A 21,717-nucleotide genomic window follows, 5' to 3' on the forward strand; every position below is an offset into this window, starting at 1 on the left:
TGATGTTCACCTTCTACTCTACTTTTAAAATCGTGTAGCAGAATCCATAAAAAGAAACAGTTCCTTACACTACCTCCTCAGAGTTGCTTGCTCTGGCCACAGGACTGCCAGGCCTGTACGTTCCCCAGTCCTGTGTGAGGAAGCAGTAGCGTCTCCAAGGGAAGGGCGAGGGTGTGAAGTGGGCAAGGAGCTGGGCCGAGAGAGACGTGTAAGGAACTGCAGTGTTCTCCAGCGAGCATAAGGGAAAAAAAAAAATAGATGGGAACTGCTGTATGGGCACGTTGAGCAGATTCTCAAAGCATGTGAGAAGCCACCTGGTCATTTTTGCTCAGGTACTTCACGAGAAGACACGTCAGCTGCTCCTTGAGCCAGCTCTTTCCTCAGGGACACCTCAGACTTTTCCCCTGTAGCCTCGGAACCCCCCGGCCCAGCCCAGCTGCCGGCTCAGACCTCCCGAGGGCACCCCCTCCCCGGCCCGCTGCCTGAGGCCTCCCCGCTGCTGCGCGCTGCGGTCACAAGGCCGGGCCGGGCAGGGGAGGGGAGGCCGGGAGGGCCGCTCGGCCCGCGGCGGGAGCCATGACAACACAACCACCCTCGCTCTGTCCCGGGGCCCGCCGGCGGCGGCGGCGGCACAGCTCTGCCTGCAGGCGTTTCTCCTCACGCTTTCGCCAGGCGCCGCCGGGTACCCGCCCGGCCCCCCGTGACAAGGCGAGCGGCGGCAGGCAGGCAAGCAGGCAGGCAGGCAGGCAGGTGTCTCCGGGGGCGGGCAGCGAGCGGGGCGAACCCCCCGCGCCTCCTCAGTAGGCGGCGGCATCCTTCCCTCGGGGACAGCGGAGAGGAGAAGGCCAAGAGGCGGCCGAGAGCGCATCCCACCGTCGCCCCCGCCGGCCAGCACTCGACCCTCACCGCCGGGGAGCCCCGGTGCCCGCTCCGCTCCACGCACACGGCAGCCCCTCCTGAGCGGCAGCCGCGCCAGCTGCCCTAGCGCGCATGCTCGGCGCGGGCGCCATTTTGGTGGGGCCGGGAGTTACCCAGCGGGAGCAGCGGCGGAGCTCGCTGGGCCCGGCTCGGAGGCAGCGGCGAGTGGGTGCCCGCTGCGGAGATGGCTAACATCGCGGTGCAGAGGATCAAGCGGGAGTTCAAGGAGGTGCTGAAGAGCGAGGAGGTGAGAACCTCTCCCTCTCCTCCTGCGTGCCGCCGCTACCCTCTCCCGTGGGGGGGGGGGGCAGGGGGGGACGGTGCGGGCGCCCCGCCGGCGTGCGCGGGGACCCCGCTTCCCCCTCGGCCCCACCTCCATGCGCTGGGGGTGGGCCCGTCCCACGGCCTCGGGGAGGGGAATGGCGATTCCCGGGGAGACGGGACCCGCCAGCCGCCGGGAGGGGGGAGGAGGGGGCCGCAGAGCCCCTCCCCCAGCGGGCAGTGGGAGCCGCCGGCGGCCCGAGGGGGAGTGGGGCCGGGCCCAGGAAGGGTGGCGGGGGGGCGCGGGCCGAGGAGGCAGGCAGGCAGGCCGGCCCTCGGCGGGGGTCCCCGCTGACCGCGTCGGGCGGCCGATGCCCGGGAGCGCGCTGCCAGGCCGGAGGCTGGGGGGCGGGGTGAGGCCTGCCTGGCCCGGGCACCCCGGCCCGCGCCCTCCCGCGCCCCTCCGCCCGCGCGGGGGCAGGCCCACGCGCCTCTCCGCCGGGGAGAGGCTTCTCCGTGCGGGCCGGGGAGGGATGGAGCGATTGGTGAGGCTGGGGTGGGGGTACGTGACCTCACACATCCCCTTTAGCTCACCCCTCTGGTCAGCCGGTGCCTGACGCTGTGGAGTGTGGGTTTTGTTTTGGGGTTTTTTAAAGGGTTGCAAGTAAATCCCTGTTTATTTTGATTACTTTAATACAGAACTTCCCTTACCCCACTGCAGGCTAACTCGCGTTCAGGTGGATGCTTGTAAAGCCTCACTCATTTCAATCATGTTACCTCGTTTCCTGAACAGTATGTTCTGAGGTATGTGGTGGTCAGTAAGAGGAGCTGACTACTTTCAGGGGGACATTAGAGTCATAGAATCGTTTTGGTTGGAAAGGACCGAGTCCAACCGTTAACCTGGCACTGTCAGTTACAGAAGTTCTGGTCGGTTTGGGGGAATAGATAGTAGCGTTTGCAGGACTGCATCAATACAGCTTTTGCTGTGTCTGTATCTGAGTTGGTGGATGTCAGCCAGATAGGTTTTAATAGTTGTGTCGTCATTGTCGTCCTACTTGGGATGATGTTGCAGGTTAGATGCTTGTGAAATATGGGGATATGTAACTCTTGAAGCTGGTGTTTTAGAAATCTGGACATATTCCCAGAGGAAAAATCAAGAGGGTAATTTTTGAAAGCTACTAATGACTTAAGGAAAAAATGTGGTTTAGGGTAGCAGTAGTTGATGTGCTTTTAAATTAAGTGTGTGCTAACAGTATTGTTGCTGTGCAGCTTGAATTAGCCCCTAGAAAAATGTAAGGGCCTTGTTTTACAGCTGCCTTCAGCGCCCAGGCTGATTTTACCAAGCTATTGCACAGCGAATACAGAATTGCATGTAAACTAAGAAAAATTTCTAGGTGGATACCTTTATACCAAAGCTAGAAAATCCAGAGCTTGTACCCCATATAGCCAGCTGATATTGTGGGAACAAAGAAGTCTTTATTTGAAAGTGCTGTCTAAAGGCTTCAAGACCCTTTCCCTTTGCTTTATGTAGAAAAAAAAGAAACCTTAACTTCCATAGGTTTTGGGGGAGATCCATGCTAAGTTTTCTTGCTGTAGAGGTTGGATCTAATGAGCACATTTTTCACTGTTCCTGTTATTTAGTCTATGTATTGAAGGTCTCGGTACAGAATGTTGGAAATAAATAATATTATGAAATTGGCTTTAAGCTGCCTAAAGCTTCACAGAAATAAGACCACAATTCTTATGAAACTAAAATTATGGACTTTTAAAATTACAATACAGAATAGTTTGATATTTCTTCTTTTTCCTGCCATTAGCAAGCTACATATGAGTGTTATACTGATATAGCAGTACGTATAAAATTGCTGTTTGCAAAATATACCAGCCTCCCCATCTTGAATGCAGAATTTCAGCATTACTCAATGGTTGTCTAAGTTGCAGGCAAAGTTTTTTTTGAATGTTTGTACATTCAAAGGCAGTCAAACTATGGTGTCAGTACCAGTGAGCGTGAAAACACACAGAGTGAGGTGGTGAATGGAAGTATAACTAAATACTACAAATCACAGAGGAAAAAAAATGTGTTTTTTTTCCTATGTGCTTTGTGTACTAAAATGATTATTAAACCTTGTTTCTTTAAAAAAAAAGGAAAACTTTTTCATGAATGGTGATGCTAAATTTGTTATTTAGAAGTTTTAAGTCCGTCTCTGAAGGCAAAGTGGCTCACATTATCTGCACTTAAATTATGCTTGATTTGATGCTTTGAGCTACACCTGAACATGAAGAGCAGCCCCCCTCTTTCCTTGCAGCTGCAGTATGAGCACAAATGCCTGGGGTAGGGAGCAGGCACACTAGGAAAAAGTACACAGGAAGTTTGTTCCCTGTCTTGTAGTACTCACCTTTGGGCTGACATAGAGTAGTGGAACCAGAAATGTTTTTAAGAGGGAGCAGCTGGATGGCAATTAATTCCTTCTGCATTTGAAGTATGTGTTTGGAAGCACCAAATTTCACTTCTAAATATCAGTGAAGAAAGGGTTCTGAAAAGTGTGTTTATCCTTGCTATGGATAAGGATCTATGGACCCTTGGACAAGGATGCTATGGATCCTTGCTATTCATGTGACTAAATATACTTTTTGTATTACTCCACGTTTTCTGTTTCCTTGACTTAAATGGCATTTCTGGGAAATCACTAAAATGCGAATTTTAGACTATCTTGCTCTCTGGTTTAGAGATAAGAGATGAAGGATTTTTAATATTTTTGAGTTGAGTCTTGAGTATTTTGGAAAAGCATTTAAAGTCTTTTCACACTCAAGCAACAGAAGCATTTTTGCTCTGCTTGCTTTATTATTTCTAGCCTTATTATAAGCCCTACATACTAACTTAGGAAGTGGGATATTGTGTATTTAAGAGAGATCCTTGTAACTTTGCATCTCTTTAATATATGAATTAAATAGATGAAACTAATAACAATTTCTCTGTCGGGAGTGCTCTCCAAAGTATGATTTAAATAAAACTTTTTACCTTTGTGTGTGGAAAAAGCCTTAAAATTCTAAGGTAGATGAGGTACTGCATCTTTAACAAAGATGAAGCTGTTAAGTTAGTCTAGGTAGTAACTTGACTGGTTAAATACGTGTTAAGGGTACTGTACTATGCTTGTATTAAAACTCTAAAATGAGTAAGCAGTACATTAAATCAGATTATACTCCACATCCTAGTCTAGGCAAGGCATCAGTTGCTCAACTTTATCTCTTTTCTTGTTCTGTCATTTCATTAATCTGTTATCTTGTTGGTTTTATGGGCTGAAATTCTAAAGCTGCAAAACGTATTTTGAACAAAAGTATGAGGCTGCAGCAGGATGGAGAAACCAATAAATAGGTGGAGGGAGAATAGTATCCCACTTTTGATTAAGTGGGAGGAGGCTTTGGTGAAGGTTAGCTGGTATTATTTCAGAATAGAGTTACTGGAATGCTGCAGTGAGTAGCCAAATCCTTACCTGCTCTGTTTATAAGTAGCTATCTTATGAGAGGAAGAATTTGTCCAGCATTTAACAATGAATAGAAACACGTTGAAAAATCTTGTGGTCACTTAAAGACTGATGCTGAGAAGTGGTTGTAGTTAATCCAGTGTGTTAAAGATGAGTGACTTGTTTTCATACTTCAATAGAGCATCAGTGTTATGCTTCAAAGAAATTATATTATGCTAGCATTGAAGGATTCAATGTTTAATTTGCCATCTAGTTTCTTTTATCATGTAGAAATGTAAGGTGTTTTCTGGCCATCTGTAAGTCAGAGTGAAACTACTGCTCAGGTACTGAAGGTAGCACTTTGGGAAACATAGCTTCCTCCTAGCAAGAAGAGAGTTGCTGGTATCTCTACCACAAAATGTTCTTTCCTTATGAATATCAAGAGGCAGGGGTTTATCTGAATGGGAGGTAAACCCAGACAGAGCTGAAAATAAACTAAACTCAGCTGCAGTTATGGAATATGAATATCTGCATGAGCAGGTATCTGAAGTAGCAGTTAAAATCTGTAACTTGCTTGAATCCAAAGTACCATTAAAGCAGAACAATAGGTTAATGGTAAAATTTGAAGTACTTCATTTCCAAGAAGGAAATGGGTATTTGTTTTGGAGTCCGATATGTGTTTTTGTGATTTACAGGAGAAAGGGAGAAGGGGAAGGTAATGGTAGTCTGCCATACCATGTCCCTACGTAGGCTTTTGGAGTACTAGTGAGTAGCTCTGGTGTTTGCTTTTATCATTGCCTGTAGTGGTCTTGTGATTTATGTCAGTTGATAGTAGGGTGCTGAGTGGCATCTCTGAAATTTTCTTGCTATTTGGAAAAGCTGTAAGCATTTAATCTTTAGGCTCAGAAATACTTCATTAATTTGTTTATATTTGTGCAGAAGTTGAATTCACTAAGATGGAAACTTGTAGCAGTAATTGTGCTTTAGTGTTACTAGAAGGGCCTGTTGGAAACTCTGAATGCTTGTTTTTCTCTCCATTTATCATGTAGAACCAATGCAGATATATAAGAATGAGATGTCTTCTATTATGGGTCCTGAATCAGCAACAGATTTCTTTAAACAGTGTCCATTTTCTCCTAATACACATGCTTAACTTTTGATTCATAAGAATAGTCTCATTGAAGTCAGTAGAGGTTTAGTGAGTGCAGTGGGACTGTTAGTGTGAATAAAGCTAGAGAGTGCCTAGTTAATTAAAAGGCGTAAAGATGAGAACTTTTAAACTGACGTTATTATATTGGTACCAGTCTCTCTATAGCCTCTCAGAAGGCTTGCATATGATAAAAAAGTGGTGGTGGGCATGTCAGCGCATTGGAACACAGGGCTGCTATGCAAAGGGATCTTAGTAGGCTGGAGAAATGAATGAGCCGACCTTTTGAAGTTCAGCAGAGTCCTGCATCTGGGAGGAAATAACACTATGCATCAGTACAGACTGGAGACTGACTGGAAACAAAGCAAGCTAGCAGAAAAACCACATGCTGGGTTGCACTAGCAAGAATGTAGTCAGTGCATTGTGAGAAGTCATTCTTCACCTCTATTCTGTGCTTATGAGACCATATCTGGTGTATTGTGTCCAGTTTTGGGCTTTCCAGTGTAGGACATTGATATACTGGAGCAAGCCCAGCAGAACACCGTTAGGGTGGGTAAGGGGCTGGAGCACATGATGTGTGAGGAGAGGGTGAGAGGACTGACATTTTTGAGAGAGCTGTTCAAAGGGACATCTTCCTGTCATCTACAAATACCTAATGAGAGGCTCTGGAGAAGAGCCGGACTTGTCTCAGAAGTGCATGGGGACAGGATGAGAGGCAAGAGACGTAAGATGGAACATGGGAAATTCTGACTAGACACTGGGAAAAAAAAAATACCATGATAGTAGTCAAATCTTTAAACAGCTTAACCAGCAAGATTGTGGAATCTATATCCTTGGAGATGTTCAAAACGCGGCAAGTTCTTGAGCAATGTGCTCTCATTGGACCCTCTTTGAGCAGGAGGTAGGACTAGAGGGCACCCAGGTGTCTCTTCCTACATGATTCTATGTTCCTAGTATGCTTGTTTTTTAATTACTGTGTTTTTGCTGTTTGTGAAAGAAAAAATACAGATGGAGATTCCAACTCTGTTGCCACACCTGCTAAAACTTTCCCATGTAAACAAATTGAAGAATTTTAAAGTAGAATTTTTAGTTTAGAAATTTCCAGTATTGTAAGACAATAATGAATCCTCTTCCTCTTCAGATCAGAGGCTGAGTTTTTCTGGTAGATGCAAAGCCATCAGGGTTTTTAGGTTGAACAAGTTCTCGGTTGGAACTCTGAAGGTAGAACAGATATGAGATCCATAATGCTTCTTTAAGCTGCATTTCTCTGAAATATGAAGATCATCTTAACTTTAAAATAGTTGTTTGTGAGATCCTTTGTATGTTGCCAGAGAGAATTTTGTCTACTATGTATTTCAAGCCATGCCTATAATTTTAGGCAAGACAAAGTTTAGATCCGTTTCCTATAATTATAGAAGAAGGGTACTGAAATGCCATTACTGTGCTTCTTTTGGTTTTCTTAATTCCATCTATAGTGTGTTTGGTTATATCTTCCAGTTTGTACTGGAAAATAATGCAGAATGGATCTGTAGATATTTGCCTTCAAACGAGTTTGTCTGTAAGTCACTTTTTTGGTAACTAAAGAGTAGTTGACTCAAGACAAAATGCATTTACTAGGAAGTTTTAAGAAAGCTGCTTATTGTTCTCACTTCTAAGGGGATCTTTCTGAATTACTAGTTTATTGTAGTTTTACGCCTGTTTATCTGAACCATGTAGCTGTTTTTCAAGCCCTATGAATATAATACCAATACTTTTAAGATCAGCGTTACGTAGATACTAATAAGCACTAGTATGATGAATATTAGTTAAATATGTGATTCAAAATACTTAACGTATAATGTTAGTGATCATTTGACCAGGCCTATGAGTTGGCCAAGTATTGGTAGTGGGAATATTTGTGCAGGGAAGGCAAGATTTATTGCTCATTCCTGTGTTCAGTTAGTGGCATTTTTCCATGTTAACGTGTATCCAGTTGAGTCCAGATTTCTAGTGAACAGTCTACATATCAGTTGGCAGAATCCTAAAGATTTTGGGAGTAAGTGGAAAACGGGAAAAAAAACTTTGTCTCCATTGGAGTCAGGCTCATTTGCTTGTCTTTCATAATCTCTTAAAAACCTGGGGAAAGAGAGCAGTCATGGTTACAGGACTGGGTTAGTCAGTTTAGGATTAGGGGTTAGGCCGCAGATACCAGATGGTACCCTCTGACCGCAACTCTTCCTGGACCTAAGGGACAGTAGGAATTAGTCAATCCTTTCACCTTCCCAGTCTGCCGTTCATTCTTCTGTGCTTGTTTCCAGGAGTTTGGCTTTAATGGGAAAGAAGTGTATGAGTCCTAAGGTTAGTTCACTTTACTCAGTATGAAATTTAAATAAAGTTAATGTTTTATCATAGTAATTCGTGTAACTATAAACTGCAAGAAAGCGCTGGTTAACAGTCCAATCCTGAGTTGTCTAATGGTATTTCAGTTGCATTAAACTTGTTAAAACTAGTGCAAGTATTTAGTGTAGTTCTTAAATTATTCACCTGTTAAATGGTTTTTAGCTTGCTTCATAATCCTAGTGAGGATTGTTGTCATTACTATATACTTCATCACTTCTACACGAATAATTGCTTCTGGTATTAAATTGAGAAAATGCTTTTGGTTAAACTTTATCATTAATATGCAGGCTATCTTTTTGTCTCTGACAATTTAGGTAAAACTTTGCTGCAATTTAGATAAGGAAAATTAGCGATTTAGTTCTTCTATGGCAAAGAGTGAATTTTGAGAAATAGTATCCTATAAGACACTCTAGGGAAGTAGTCCACTTTTGCACTCCTGACTTATCTAGCGTTTTCCCTTCGGATTATGTCAGTGTTAATACTTCTAATATTTGAAATGGGAGCACTTGAATATGCTTGCAATGAGTATTTCATAAAATAGTATCTGCATAATAAAGAAAGTACCTCTGTGAGCAGTAAAAATAACCTTGTTTGAGGACCAGCTTTGTGTCTGTTATTGTGGTGTGATATAACAGAATTGTAGTAAGGCCATGGATTGCTCCTCTCTAGTCTTCGAAGTGTCCACACAGAAGAGCGATGTTATGACTATCCCTGGCTACACAAGAAGCTTAATTCAGCACTTATGCTTTATTGGACACCATAAAACTTGGTCAGTTGTACGGTATAACTCCAATTTAGCTATACTTATATGTGTACGGGAGCTGAGCTCATACTGTGTATCATTATTCTGTTGGAATGCTAATAGAGGCTATCCTGTCTACCTTCATCTGTTGTCACAAGGCACGTAGGAAACTAATTTGTGTTCATTATTTCATCATTTCTATTCGTTATTAGCCAGTAAGATCAACAGTTCATTGGGAAAGGAAAGGCTAATGATTGTATAAGTCTAGTTACTTTAGAAAATCAAGGTTTAAGGTGACATGCCCTGAGATTCTAAACTATGTTTGTACAGTGTTTTATAAAAGGAAAAAAACACCAAACCCACAAATGCATTTGTCCGTGTTTTACTTAAACAGGTAGTTTAGTTCAAGCCAAATATATATCGCTTTTTATTTTTAGCAGAAAGTGAACTGTGAGGAAGTCTTTTTAAGTTTTTGCTATATTAGAATGTGTTAAAGTACAGGGGGCTATTGTGAAACAAGGTGACATATACAAATGTAAATCATGGTAGCTGTGTTGTATTTGCTCCCTTTCTGGAAGCTCTTAGAGCCTTCATGGTGTTTAGGTAAGCCCTTCCACTTTGGAATAAGGGTGTCCATATGGGAAGCTAGTACAGAAAAACCGTTCTGAACTATTACCGCAAGTCTTCAAGCTCTGGGACTGTGAGTGGATTAGCATGTCGATTTAAAATGAGCTGAATCATGTCATTCCTTTATATGTAGAATTACTAGCAACCTAAGTAGGGTAGACTTGCAGAATTGACTGCAGAATCTGCATCAAATGGTTTTGTGTGTTTATGGAATGACTAATTCAAAGTATGGTTCAAACTGCTTATTAAAGCATACTTTATCTGCAGGGTTTTTAAGTTGTTTTGCATCAAAGACAGAACTCTGCATAAAAAGATAAGGAAAATGCATCTTGCATTCCTGCAAAATTGCTTGTTCATTTAGGCTTTCATGAATGGGGTTATCTAGAACAGGAGTCCCTTGCACTGTGCCTATTCTGATGTTGAGTATCTCAGTGGCACTCAGATTAGGTTCGGACGACTCCTGCCCACGATTAATGCTTCTAGGTACTGTAAATATCTTGCATAGTTAGACATAGCGTATAACTGTGTAGGGGCCCTTACACCAGTACAGGAGTGTACGTATGCTGTTATGTACACATGGCATAGCTTTACCAGTTTAACCACAGTATCCATTAGTGAGACAAGCAGTGATTGTAGAACTGCTCTTAGGGCTTACGCCAGCACAGCTGTGTCAGTTACACCTCTGCGTGTCTGTGACTGACACAACGATTTTGTCAGAAATAGTTTAGACAGGCACTAGAGCTGAAGTTTCAAAATTCTTTTAAGTTGTCCTAAGGCAGCGCGAAGAAGCAGTGTTGCATTCCTCCTGCAGCCTGGTCTCTTCCCACTTTTGTGCTCCTCCTTTTACTTGCAGTGTTTGTGGTGAATCAAATCAGGGAGTTGTGTTAAAATGAAAGAACTGTCTTGCTAAGATAGTTTCCATTCAGATGTTTGCTGTGCAGTTGTATGAACGCTTGCACAAAATCCGGCCCCTGCCTTTACGTTAGTTCTACCAGGACCAGGAGGAAAGTAGGACCTTGGCAGCTGTTAGACTGGCTTAAGCTGCAGTGGAAGTACAATCGCTTACAATTTTTGGTAGAGTGATGTTTTAATAGCTGAACACTAGCAAGAATAGGTATTTAGATACCTTAAATAAAAAAAGTTTTAGTAAAACTTGGTGATGCTCCAGGTCTAACTCTTGCAAAATTAAGATGTTTTTAACATTTGAGATGTTTTGTGTTTTGACAGGAAAAAAATAATCCCCCTGGGTATTGTTCCTGTATGTAAACATGTAATAATACAGAATTTTAAGGCTGGCACAGGTTAAGACATTTTATTAAAGAAACTTGTCAAGATGCATTTGAGAAGTAAAACTGTGATAAATAGGAAAATTCTAGTCTGAGTCTATTACCAGTACTACAGAATTCACATAGTATTCATATTTGTAGCTCCTTAGATATATTAAAATACAAGTTACATATTAGTAACATAGTATATTGATCAGTAAATGAAAAAAATTAGTATGCAAAAATAATCTCACATTTTTACTAAAACAGGCATAACACTAGAAAATATATGTGAATACAGTGAGATGAAATAGAATGTGAAATGTGTAAGAACTTCAAGACTGAAATTGATAGTAGGGTCAAAGAACATGGGAGCATTTTAAGAAAATGCATTTCTTTGTATTGACCTTTTCTTATCTAGGAAAACTGCTCTTTAATGTGCTTTAGACAGGCTCTCTTCTCCTTGCCCTGCCCCAAACATTTCATTGTTTAACAGCTGAGCGTTGCTCTGTGCTTTGAAGGTCAGCAAGAGCTCTCTCTGAGAATGGGAATGTGATCTGCCGATCTCAACTGATAGTGCAGGGCGTATATTTCATAGCTGTGACTCTGGTAATTATGTGGCATTTCTGCTTCTTTTTAATAATAACAAGCTCAGGCTCCGGAGATGCACTTGATTCCAGGTTTTAAGCTGGGTTGAGTCTGAAGCAATACTTCTGAAGTATTGAACCCTCTTGCTTTGGTATCATTTAGTGGCTGGGGAAAAAACAAATCAATTTTACAGGCCTCAATATCTTTGGAGATGGATTTGCCATTTTGGTGCAGGACAGTGTCCTGCACTTTGCTACCTAGTGGAGTGATATATCCTGCCTTTTTGCTCTTTTCGCATTTCTTGCAGAAGAGTGAACTAAGTGGGTGCAATGTACTTATCCTGAGCTACTCTGGGATAGCAAAGGGTTAAGAAGGTAGGATGTTGGTTTGAAAAGAAGTAAGGCCAGGGAGATGAGAGGGGAGGCTAGTAGTTGACTTTAGACAGCAGCCTGAGAGGCAGCTTTTGTTAGGGTCCCCTCTTCCTGGCATGCCAGTGAAGTGGAGAGAGCTGAATCGTTTGGACTAAGTTGAGAGAGTTCATGGTACGGTAGCAAAAGGCAATTACGGCAAAACAAAATTACTTTGAATATTTATCCACAGTTTTGCAAGGGGTTGGTAAATAGGATAAGAATGAACTTGAATTTGTTTTTTAAGTTATTAGTTTAAATGTTTAATAGAGTAAACTGCTACTGAAAGGTTGGAGTTTTCTGCTCAACGCTATGTTGACTCAGTAGTCATGGCCTTTTGCAAAAATATTAACTATCATAATGCAATCTATGTAACTAAGATGATTTTTTTCTGTAACTCTCTTGAGATATGTTCATGCGAGATTTGGTGTTGAGTAGGGCTGTTGTGGTAGAATATAAAATGGAGGGGAGGGTAAGAAGAGTTTTATGAGACACTAGAAACTTTATAGTACCATAGATTAATTTTGCTAGCATGGCTTCAGACTAGGGTGAAGTATTTCTTGCTTAATTTGGCTTATTAAATATTGATCCTTGTAGCACCTGTATAAAATGTTTGGATGTTTGTTGTGGTTTGACCCGACAGGCAGCTAAATACATGCAGCCGCTTGCTCACTCTCCCTCCCAGGGAATGAGGGAGAGAGTCAGAAAGGTAAAGGGACTTGTGGGTTGAGATAAAAACAATTTAATAGGTAAAGTAAGAACTGCGCATGCAAGCAAAGCAAACCAAGGAATTCATTCCCTGCTTCCCATGGGCAGGCAGGTGTTCAGCCATCTCCAGGAAAGCAGGGCTCCGTCATGCATAACAGTTACTTGGGAAGACAAACACCATCATGCCGAATGTCCCCCCCCTTCCTCTTTCTTCCCCCAGCTTCATATGCTGACCATGACACCATATGGTATGGAATATCCCTTTGGTCAGTTGGGGTCAGCTGTCCCAGCTGTGTCCTCTCCCAACTTGTTGTGCACCCCCAGCCTCCTCGCTGGTGGGGTGGTGTGAGAAGCAGAAAAGGCCTTGACTCTGTGTAAGTGCTGCTCAGCAGTAAGGAAAACATCTCTGCATTATCAACACTGTTTCCAGCACAAATCCAAAACACAGCCCCATACTAGCTACTATGGAGAAAATTAACTCTATCCCAGCCAAAACCAGCACAATGTTCAAAAGTACCTACTTTACATTTGTAAATCGTACCTGTATTAAAGACGTATCTAAGTTTTAATTAGATTCTAGGTAGGTTAAAAAATGTTTATTGGCAGTTTACCTCATAGAGGAATCAAACAACAATCTAAAAATTCTGTCTGAAAGATAAATATAAAAGTAATTTTTTTGTTGGTGCAATTGGGAAATAATTAGTGATAGAAAACATCTTATTTTAAATGCACACCCTCCCTCGCAAGGTAGTGGACTTTGTCCTTGATTGAGAAAATTCTGGAGAAATTTTTCAAATTTGTTCCTTAATCTTTGCTGAAATCTTGGCATGTACATTCTTTAACATTTTTGTCACTTCTTAAAACTTTTCCTTAATGTGTAAGTTGCTAGTCTTAGAGCTCTAAATGGTTACAGAGTTTTAATACTTAGCTGCTTTTATTGCAACTAGACTTGTTTATCTATACACATCATTTATCATTTATATGTGTGTCTTTTCAGGTTAGGGTTTTTCTGTTGTTTTTTGGTGGGTTTTTTGTATACATGTGTTTCTAGAGTTTTCTGTGAGTTTTTTTCTGTAAAACAAAGTAAATTAACAGAAAATAGTAGTACTTTATCCGGTATAGAGTATGTTCCTCTTAAGATGGAGGAAAATGATGTTACAGGACCTATAAAATCACAGTCTGCATGCAGTGAATTGCTGTATGGAATAGCAGGATTTTGTGTGGGGTTTTTTTTTATGCACAGAGTTACTCAGAAGTAACCATAGGGTTTTAAATTACAAATCTAATTCTGTTTAAATTAGGGTGTGTTTTCTGTTTGTGTATGTTGTTTTTGTTTTGGTAAATCCTTACTTACTGTCTCAGCATTTATACCCAAAGATATTTGATACGAATTTTGCACGTGGTGTCTGAATATGTAAGGCGAGACAGATACATTTAGAACATACAAGTAATAATTCATTTTGACACTACTTTATTCTTTTTAAGAAAGTAACATGCTGAATTGAAGCTATTAATATTGCTAATAAACATAATTTCTTTTCCCTTTTTGTTCTGAACAGTTTAAAACATAGTACGTATGCTAATGAATGTATAGTGGAGAATTTGGCCTGTTACATTTCTTTAGATTAATGTAATTATGCAGGGATCAAAGGTCTAATGTTAAGACAATGTCATGGGGGGAGTAAGTAGAGCTGGTTGGTTCTAGAATAACCTCACTCAGAATTTCTTTTTTGTATGCTATCATAATCCGGTATTAAGTTTATAATGTGTGTTTATAATGTGTTCTGTAGCCATAGCTGACCTGAAGTGTGAGGGATTTTATTGGGTTTTGGGGTTGTTTTTTTTTTTTTTTCCTTCCACTCGAGAGGGTTCAACAGAGATGTCAAAAACTGCCGTGGAATTAAAAAAATATTTAAAAACATCTTATTCCTCCATTTTTGGTTAAACCTACTGTATCTGTCCATACATTGCCAGCTCTGATAATAAGCATTTTTATGCTGATTACTTGAGGTTAACTTTTTCGCTGATAGCCTACTTATCAAAATAACTATAGAATTTGGAAGCTTTTTGGAAAGCATAAAAAATTCTGATGCACTTGTAAATCCTACTTCAAAAAAAAAAGTCATTTCATCTACCTTCAGTCTTCAGGAAGTAGCCTTATCTCAAGATTGAATTTGGAATATTTATATATATTTTTTTTTTAATGTAGCAAGTAGTATTTTGTCTGTGGGAAAGAAGTATTTAGAACAACAGTGCAATTTTTACCATCTTATCTTAACATGCTCCTGTGATGTTGATATGTTACAGTTTTGTCTTGGCTCTCTTTTTGCTTTTTATCTTCTGTGAAGGAAAACTTTGATTTTTAAGAGTGGAGGTACTGGACTAGTGAAGAGGATAATAGGCCATGAATAACACATAAATAAAAAGAGTTTTTTAAAGGCAGGTTGGAGAAGAGAGAAGGAGATGGCTTGAAAGGCTCAGGAGAAAGGGTGGATTAACTGCAGAAAGAAGGCAGGTGCCTCTAATGAGGGACTCCTGGTTAAGGCCTGTAGACTATGGTAAATAAAAAGAACAGAAGAGCTTGTTGTCTGCTGAGAGCAGTATTACAAGGTCCAGAGCTGCTCTATAAAAGGATTTTAGTAGAAGTGAAGGCGGCGTGTGTGATTAAGTCTTCACAGTGGCAGAACTTGCTCTTCAGAGTTTCTGCTGGAGAGGATTGTGTGTTCTGTACAAGGAAGATACTCAGATACAAAACTAGACAGTGTATTTCTGGATTTTTTTTTTTAAAGAGGAGGCAGGCAAAAACAAGTAAAAATATTATCGATCAGTAGCTACTGTGATAAGTGTGAATGAGTGTCCAGTCTTCAGGAGATGCTCATAGAATGACTCTTCATGAAAGTTTGATTCTTTTGGGTTTCTTTTTAGAGATAAGGCTTTTGTAATGGATGGAAGTGCCTTATATGAATCTTCCCCAACTTTTCTGCCTCATGCTTTTGGTTTAATCTCCATGCTTGGGTTTAATCTCCCCAAGGCAGAACAAAATTGGGTAAGCATGACTATAGCAATGTGTAAAGAGTCTTAACAGTTGTGATGGTCTAAAAGAAGACAAATCTTTTGATTAGAGCCCTAGTGTGAAGCAGGGGATGCATTTAAAAAGAAAAAAAAAAAAGGCTATGCATAATCTGACTAGAATATGGAGGAAAAAAGGTGAGGGAATGGCATCATGCATCGTGTAATGTGTTGCATTAACACTCCTTTATCTTTTTTTTTTGGTCAGTCTTGATCAAAGTCATTTTCAGGTGTGATGATGGGAATTTGTGGTGGTGTAGTGCTGGTCTTGTAGATTCCTAGAAAAGGATTTTGGAGTTGATGGAGTGTTTTCGTGTTGGCGAGAAATGCTAGTGGGAATTGTATTGTTACAGAATTTAACTTCTTTGAGATTATGGAAATAAATGCTGCTAGTGATGGCATGGCTCATATTTCAGGAATTGCTAGCCCAGTGATTTAGTCACCAAATTGTTACTGAATCAACAGGAGGTGATGCTGTTTTAGACGCTGTATGGAATTGTAATGAGGTCTTTGTAGAAGAACTGCTTCTGGAAAGTCAGCTTATGTTGTGAGATCACAAGTTGATTCATAAATTCTGTGCTAAGATCATTGGTGTTAGAGGCATGCTTTTGAGGAACTCTGCTGTTGGTAACATTTTAGAGACAGCTCAGATGATTGCCATGGAGGCTAGGGATTTATTCTGTTAGAGCTGCTAAAATTAAGTAGTTTTATCCTATGTGATCCTCATTAAAGGGAAATATTGTAGGAAAACACTCCAGATTTAATTGGATGAATAATCACTTCAGTACAGTTAAATATTAGTTACTGATCCAAGGATGAAGGAAAAAGCAAGAATTATCAAGGGCAAGCTGAGTTGCACATTGAAAAGTCTATCAGAATAGCATGAAAAAGGTTCTCCAGCTATGTAAATAAAAATATACATTTGTTATATGGAAGGCATGGTAGAATCTAAGCATGAACCTGATATTCAATTAATCCTTACACTGAAACAGTGTAACGTAGCCTGCCAGTTTTCCTCAAGGTTGTGTACACAGGAAATAAGGGTATGGAGATAGCTACAGTTGTAGTAATAAAAGCAGTCATCTCAAATAGGGGAACTAGGATTGCTGACTTGTGAAAGAAACTGAGCTTAGCAATAGGGGGTTTGTCTGTTTTTTACCAAATTTATGGAGTGTCCTGGTTTTGCAGGGATAAAATTTATAGGATCACTTTTCAGTTACATTTTTTTTCAGTTTGTGGCCAGCTGTGGTATGGTGATCAAGGCCATTAGCAGTGAAAGCCAGGGTGGCTGACCCAGGCTGGCCCACAGGTGTATTCTATAACATTAACATCACATTCACTGTAAATGGGAAAGCTGCTGGGGAGGGGTGGGGCTCTTTGCTCTGCTTTCTTCTCCCCTCACTCTTTCTCCTTCTCCTCTAAACAGTTGTGATCCCTGGAGGAACTTGCTGCCTCTCTATGGGCTGAGTATAACTCTGTGTCTTTTGTATTAGTATTGATATTGGTTTTCTTATTTTATTAAATTTGTTTAAATTTCAACCCACCAGTCTCCCTCCTTTTCCCAATTCCCTTTCTCAGCTGGGGAGGGGTCTTGGGTGATAGAGCAACTGGTTATTGTTTAGCCCTGGGTGCAGGCCAAATGAAGACATGGAGTCAGGAAGGCTTTGTTGTGAAAAACAGCTAGTGTGGTACTAATTGAAATTGAACATGAAGGTGAGTATCCAGGCTGCTATAACAGCGTGCAGGGCACTGAAGAAACGTAAAATGCTAAGTAGAAGGTTAAGCAAGCTGCAGCATGGGTTAACCATAGGTTGTGTCATTGAAATTCAGCCCTTTTGCTATTGCTTCAGTCCTCAAAATGGAAAGTTATCGATTTACTCGTAAGGAACAAGAACTCCTGTTATAGAATCATATAATGGTTTGGGTTGGAAGGGACCTTAAAGATCATCTAGTTCCAACCCCCCTGCCACAAGCAGGGACACCTTTCCACTAGACCAGGTTGCTCAAAGCCTCATCCAACCTGGCCTTGAAGACTGCCGGGGAGGGGGCAGCCACAACTTCTCTGGGCAACCTGTTCCAGTGTCTCACCACCCTCACGGGAAAGAATTTCTTCCTAATATCTAATCTAAATCTACCCTCTTTCAGTTTAAAACCATTCCCTCTCGTCCTGTTACTACTTGTCCTTGTAAAAAGTCCCTCTCCTGCTTTCCTGTAGGCCCCCTTCAGATACTGGAAGGCTGCTATAAGGTCTCCCCGGAGCCTTCTCTTCTCCAGGCTGAACACCCCCAACTCTCTCAGCCTGTCTTCATAGGAGCTTATCAGGTGAAGTTGGCAGCTTAGTAGATGACAGAGGGAGAGCAGGAGAACCTGAATAGACCTTGGAGTGACTGTATTACCCGAGCAGGTAGTTTTGGTGACTTGTTAACTGTATTGGTTTTTTAAACCCATGTGCTGCTTTGTGGAGTAAGAGGTAATGCACAGGGGCAGTACCTCTGAGAAAGCACAGTGCCCTCACTAAAGAGGATGAAAACTGCCATAGGAAGCCTCACCAGGACTCTGTCACTTGATCTGAGCCTCGTCTCCTGCTGCTGTGGAAGAAAATTTGATCTTGGGTTTTGCTGGTTGTGTTGTATTTTCATTGAATGCAGCAGAGTGTTCATGGCACTGATTCTGAGTTGTCATCTAAAATTCGCTTATGTAGGGCTAGTTAGGTGATCATGGGACACAGAGTAGAGAAATTTAAAAAGCCTCAGTATGGTGAGATTAAAATTTCAACTTGTTTAGAGCAAAATTAAGGCTGAAAAGGGAAATTGGTATAAATACCATATACTTTTCGAGGGGAATAAATACTGGAGGTACAAAGAAACTTGTTGAAGCTGGGAAACAGTGTTGTCACAGGTAGGCGTAAATAGATTATAATTTTACCTAAATTGTTGTTTAGATAGCCTTTAACAATTGTGAGGTTGTGGAATGAGCTGCCAGTCAGAATAGTGAGAGCAAAAAACTTTAAAAAGGGGGTTGGAAAGCTTGCAGGAGGAATGTATGGCCTATGATTGAGTTTGGATTCAGAGAGGGAGTTTCTTACAGTGCCTGGCTGTTGGGGAGGGCTGTGTCACTGGGACAGCCTGTCCTTCTGCTGCTCAGTATTATGGGAACAAAGTTTTGAAAGAAGACTGTTTCAGTTACTCTCTGGTCATGCAACTTATATGAACAGTAGCAGGAAAGAAAATAAATTAAAATATGTTTAAAAGCATAATTTCATCAGTTCTATTAATAACTTCCTTTCTCTGATGTCTTAGCTAAGGTCATGAAAGACAATGCAAAATCTGATGCTAAGCTTAAAACAAAAAGCTAATTTATAGATATAAATTAGCAAAACATTACATGTACTATTTATCTGGCTTTTGATTTTGGAGGTACATGGTGTGTTCTTAATTCATCTGTGGTTGAATCTTTGGTTTTTGAAGTGCAGTACTTGGCCTCAAGTATGCAGTTGCAGGTGCTGCCTTATTTGTGTGGGTTGAAAGGTTTTTACCCAAGCTTTAAAGACAAATGTGTGTAACTATAGATGTAAAATCTCCCAAATCACCATTGGATTAATTTAATGAGGGTTTCTTACATGGTGGAACTTTTACTTAAACTTTGATTTTTCTTTATATCTGTGAGCATCTCTGGTCAGAAGAGCACCCTCTTTGGTGGGGGGGCACTGAATCTATAGAAAATTTACAGGAAGGAAATAGAGGTCATCTCCCAGCTGTTGTTAGTGAATTCTGCATCCTTAATGGTTCGCATCATGGGCAGATCCAAGAAACAGTTGATGGCCACCATCAGCTTTATCTAACTTAACTCTTCTCTCATAGCTGTCAGCAACCAGGTTTACTCTGAGGGAGAAGCGCAGCTGCAGAGGGCTTTTTGGCGTAGAACTAGTGGGAACAATTTTAAAGGATCTGGGAAGATTATATGAGTTCTTGGAAAAAATAACATAGGATTCAGGAAATCTGTATTGCAGTCAGTGAGCATGGTGTACAGAAGTAGCAGAATGGACAAACCTGTAATTACTTACCTCTAAAAACTTCATGGTGTATCTTTCTAAAAGAAGATACTGCTTTGCATCCCCCCCAGAAAGTTACTGGCTGGAGGATTTGTATGAATTTCACAAATGCTGCTCTCTGGACTCGGAAGGCAAATTCAATGGAATGAGTAGCTCTGGCTAAACACTTGGGAGAATCAGTTTCTGGAAAACATATGTTTTTTTTCAACATCAAAATACAGTGTTTTTATTTTGTAGGCAAGTTGAGAAGGGCTGTGAAAATGTTGAGGAGGTGACAATGAATTCAAGTGTATAAATAAATTGTACCTTATGCCTAAATGCTAAAATTAAGATCTTAAACAAGACTACAGTATTCTGTTTAGATCATCATATTGTTTAAAAATAGTGAGCACTCCATTTGGGGAAGTCTTTCTGTATTCCAGTGGAAGTGACAATCATGTCTATTATTAATTAAATTCCTCTAAACAAGAAAAAAAAACAATGTGTAACTCGGTCAGTTTAGTTTTATAGTTTAAGATATGCAGAATTAATAGCTGATTTGAAAGATCATGATCTTTTTAAAATGTAATCAACTTAAAAATATAACTTTAGATACTATATTGCTGGGTTGCTTTGCTTATTTTAGTGATAGTATAAATAATATTGAAATTTCTAATGCTTCACAAATAGTCTGTTTTTAATGAAGTAAAATTCCAACTGGAAGATAGCTATTCACTTTAGTTTACTATATTTTTGAATTTTTATTTCTATATTTTTTTTTAAGAAACGACTATTCTAAGAATTTAAAATACCATATTTTGGGGGAAATCTGTATGTCAAATGCTTACTTATGACTCTTTGTTTTTCTGTTTATTTTTAAGACGAGCAAAAATCAAATTAAAGTAGATCTTGTAGATGAGAATTTTACAGAATTAAGAGGAGAAATAGCAGGACCTCCGGACACACCATATGAAGGCAAGTAATGTTTTTGTGTATGCAATCATTGTACACTTCGAATCATGTGTCTTGAGATGCTTTGTTTATAACATTAATTTGCAGCATAAAAATGTAGAGCTATGTGTTTTAAAATAGTCAGATTTTTTAAAAAATAAAAATTTTAAGCTTGAAAAATATGTCAGCTCAGCTTCTGTGTTGCCTGAACGGTAGGACAGACTATCCCATATCAAAGGTTAATTTACAGGTATAAGCTGTGCAGTGTAATTGGTATAGTACTGACTTTTTAGTTCTTTGTTTACAGTCTTGGCAGTTTAAGTTCCTTAGCCATGAAACATTAAGAAACTGAGCTTCAGAATCTAATATAACTGTATATGTATTTCTGTGATCTAATGTGGTGGTCATGTAAAAACATGTTGCATTTTTCTATCTCAAGGAGAGATGCCACTGCAAGTTAAATTTGGGATTAATCTCGAGCATCCATGGGTCCCAATACTTAATTTATGCTGAAGTTGGGGGACTCTAGTAGAACTTCTACATAACTTCTATATGTCTATAGCTCGCTTCAAAAATTACCCCTTATTGACTTTCTTGTTTATTAAAGCTGGTATCAGTAATTGTGCATCTCTTCAGTCTGGAAAAAGCAAGATAACTTACTACATATAGAAGCTTTAACAGAAGCTAATATAGCATACTTCATCAGAGATACCAAATTACTCAATAGTGCGGGTACTTATAAACTTTCTGTTTGCATATAATATATATGGAGCTGGCAGACACGCCTTCTATTAAAGTTCCTTGATGATAGATGAGGATTTTATTTTATTTTCTTCTACCTTTTTCAAAAAAATTTTTTTTGTTACTTTTAAATGATGTTTTATTCAAATTTTCCATGCCAGGTATCTACTTTGATTTGAATTTGAACTTCCAGTAAACAAAGATGTCTCTAGGATTGTTACGGGGAAATAAACTGTTTTGTTGGAAATTAAAACAATTTTCCAAGCTTTTGGTTGCTCTAGTTGCTCCATGCCTTGGAGCTAAGAGTGGGACTTGAGTATTGTCCAGAGACCAGACACATGCCCTTTGTCATTATTTTGAAAAATAAATTCTCGTAAAGTGGGGAAAATATCTGAAAATTGTTTTGTAGGTGTAGGTGTACAC

The 21,717-nt window shown here is 40.3% G+C and overlaps 1 protein-coding gene across 1 annotated transcript in view; it reads left to right on the forward strand.

Annotated features, from left to right (window-relative positions):
* Positions 1-745: 745 nt before the first annotated feature.
* Positions 746-21,717, forward strand: part of UBE2K (ubiquitin conjugating enzyme E2 K) — a 42,705-nt gene continuing 21,733 nt past the window's right edge. The window contains 2 exon segments of the mRNA XM_068403557.1: positions 746-1,165; positions 20,484-20,577. Coding sequence (XP_068259658.1) covers positions 1,103-1,165; positions 20,484-20,577 — 157 coding nt within the window. The 5' untranslated portion in view covers positions 746-1,102.

Source organism: Nyctibius grandis, chromosome 6 (genome assembly GCF_013368605.1).
Source record: "Nyctibius grandis isolate bNycGra1 chromosome 6, bNycGra1.pri, whole genome shotgun sequence".
NCBI lineage: Eukaryota > Metazoa > Chordata > Aves > Nyctibiiformes > Nyctibiidae > Nyctibius > Nyctibius grandis.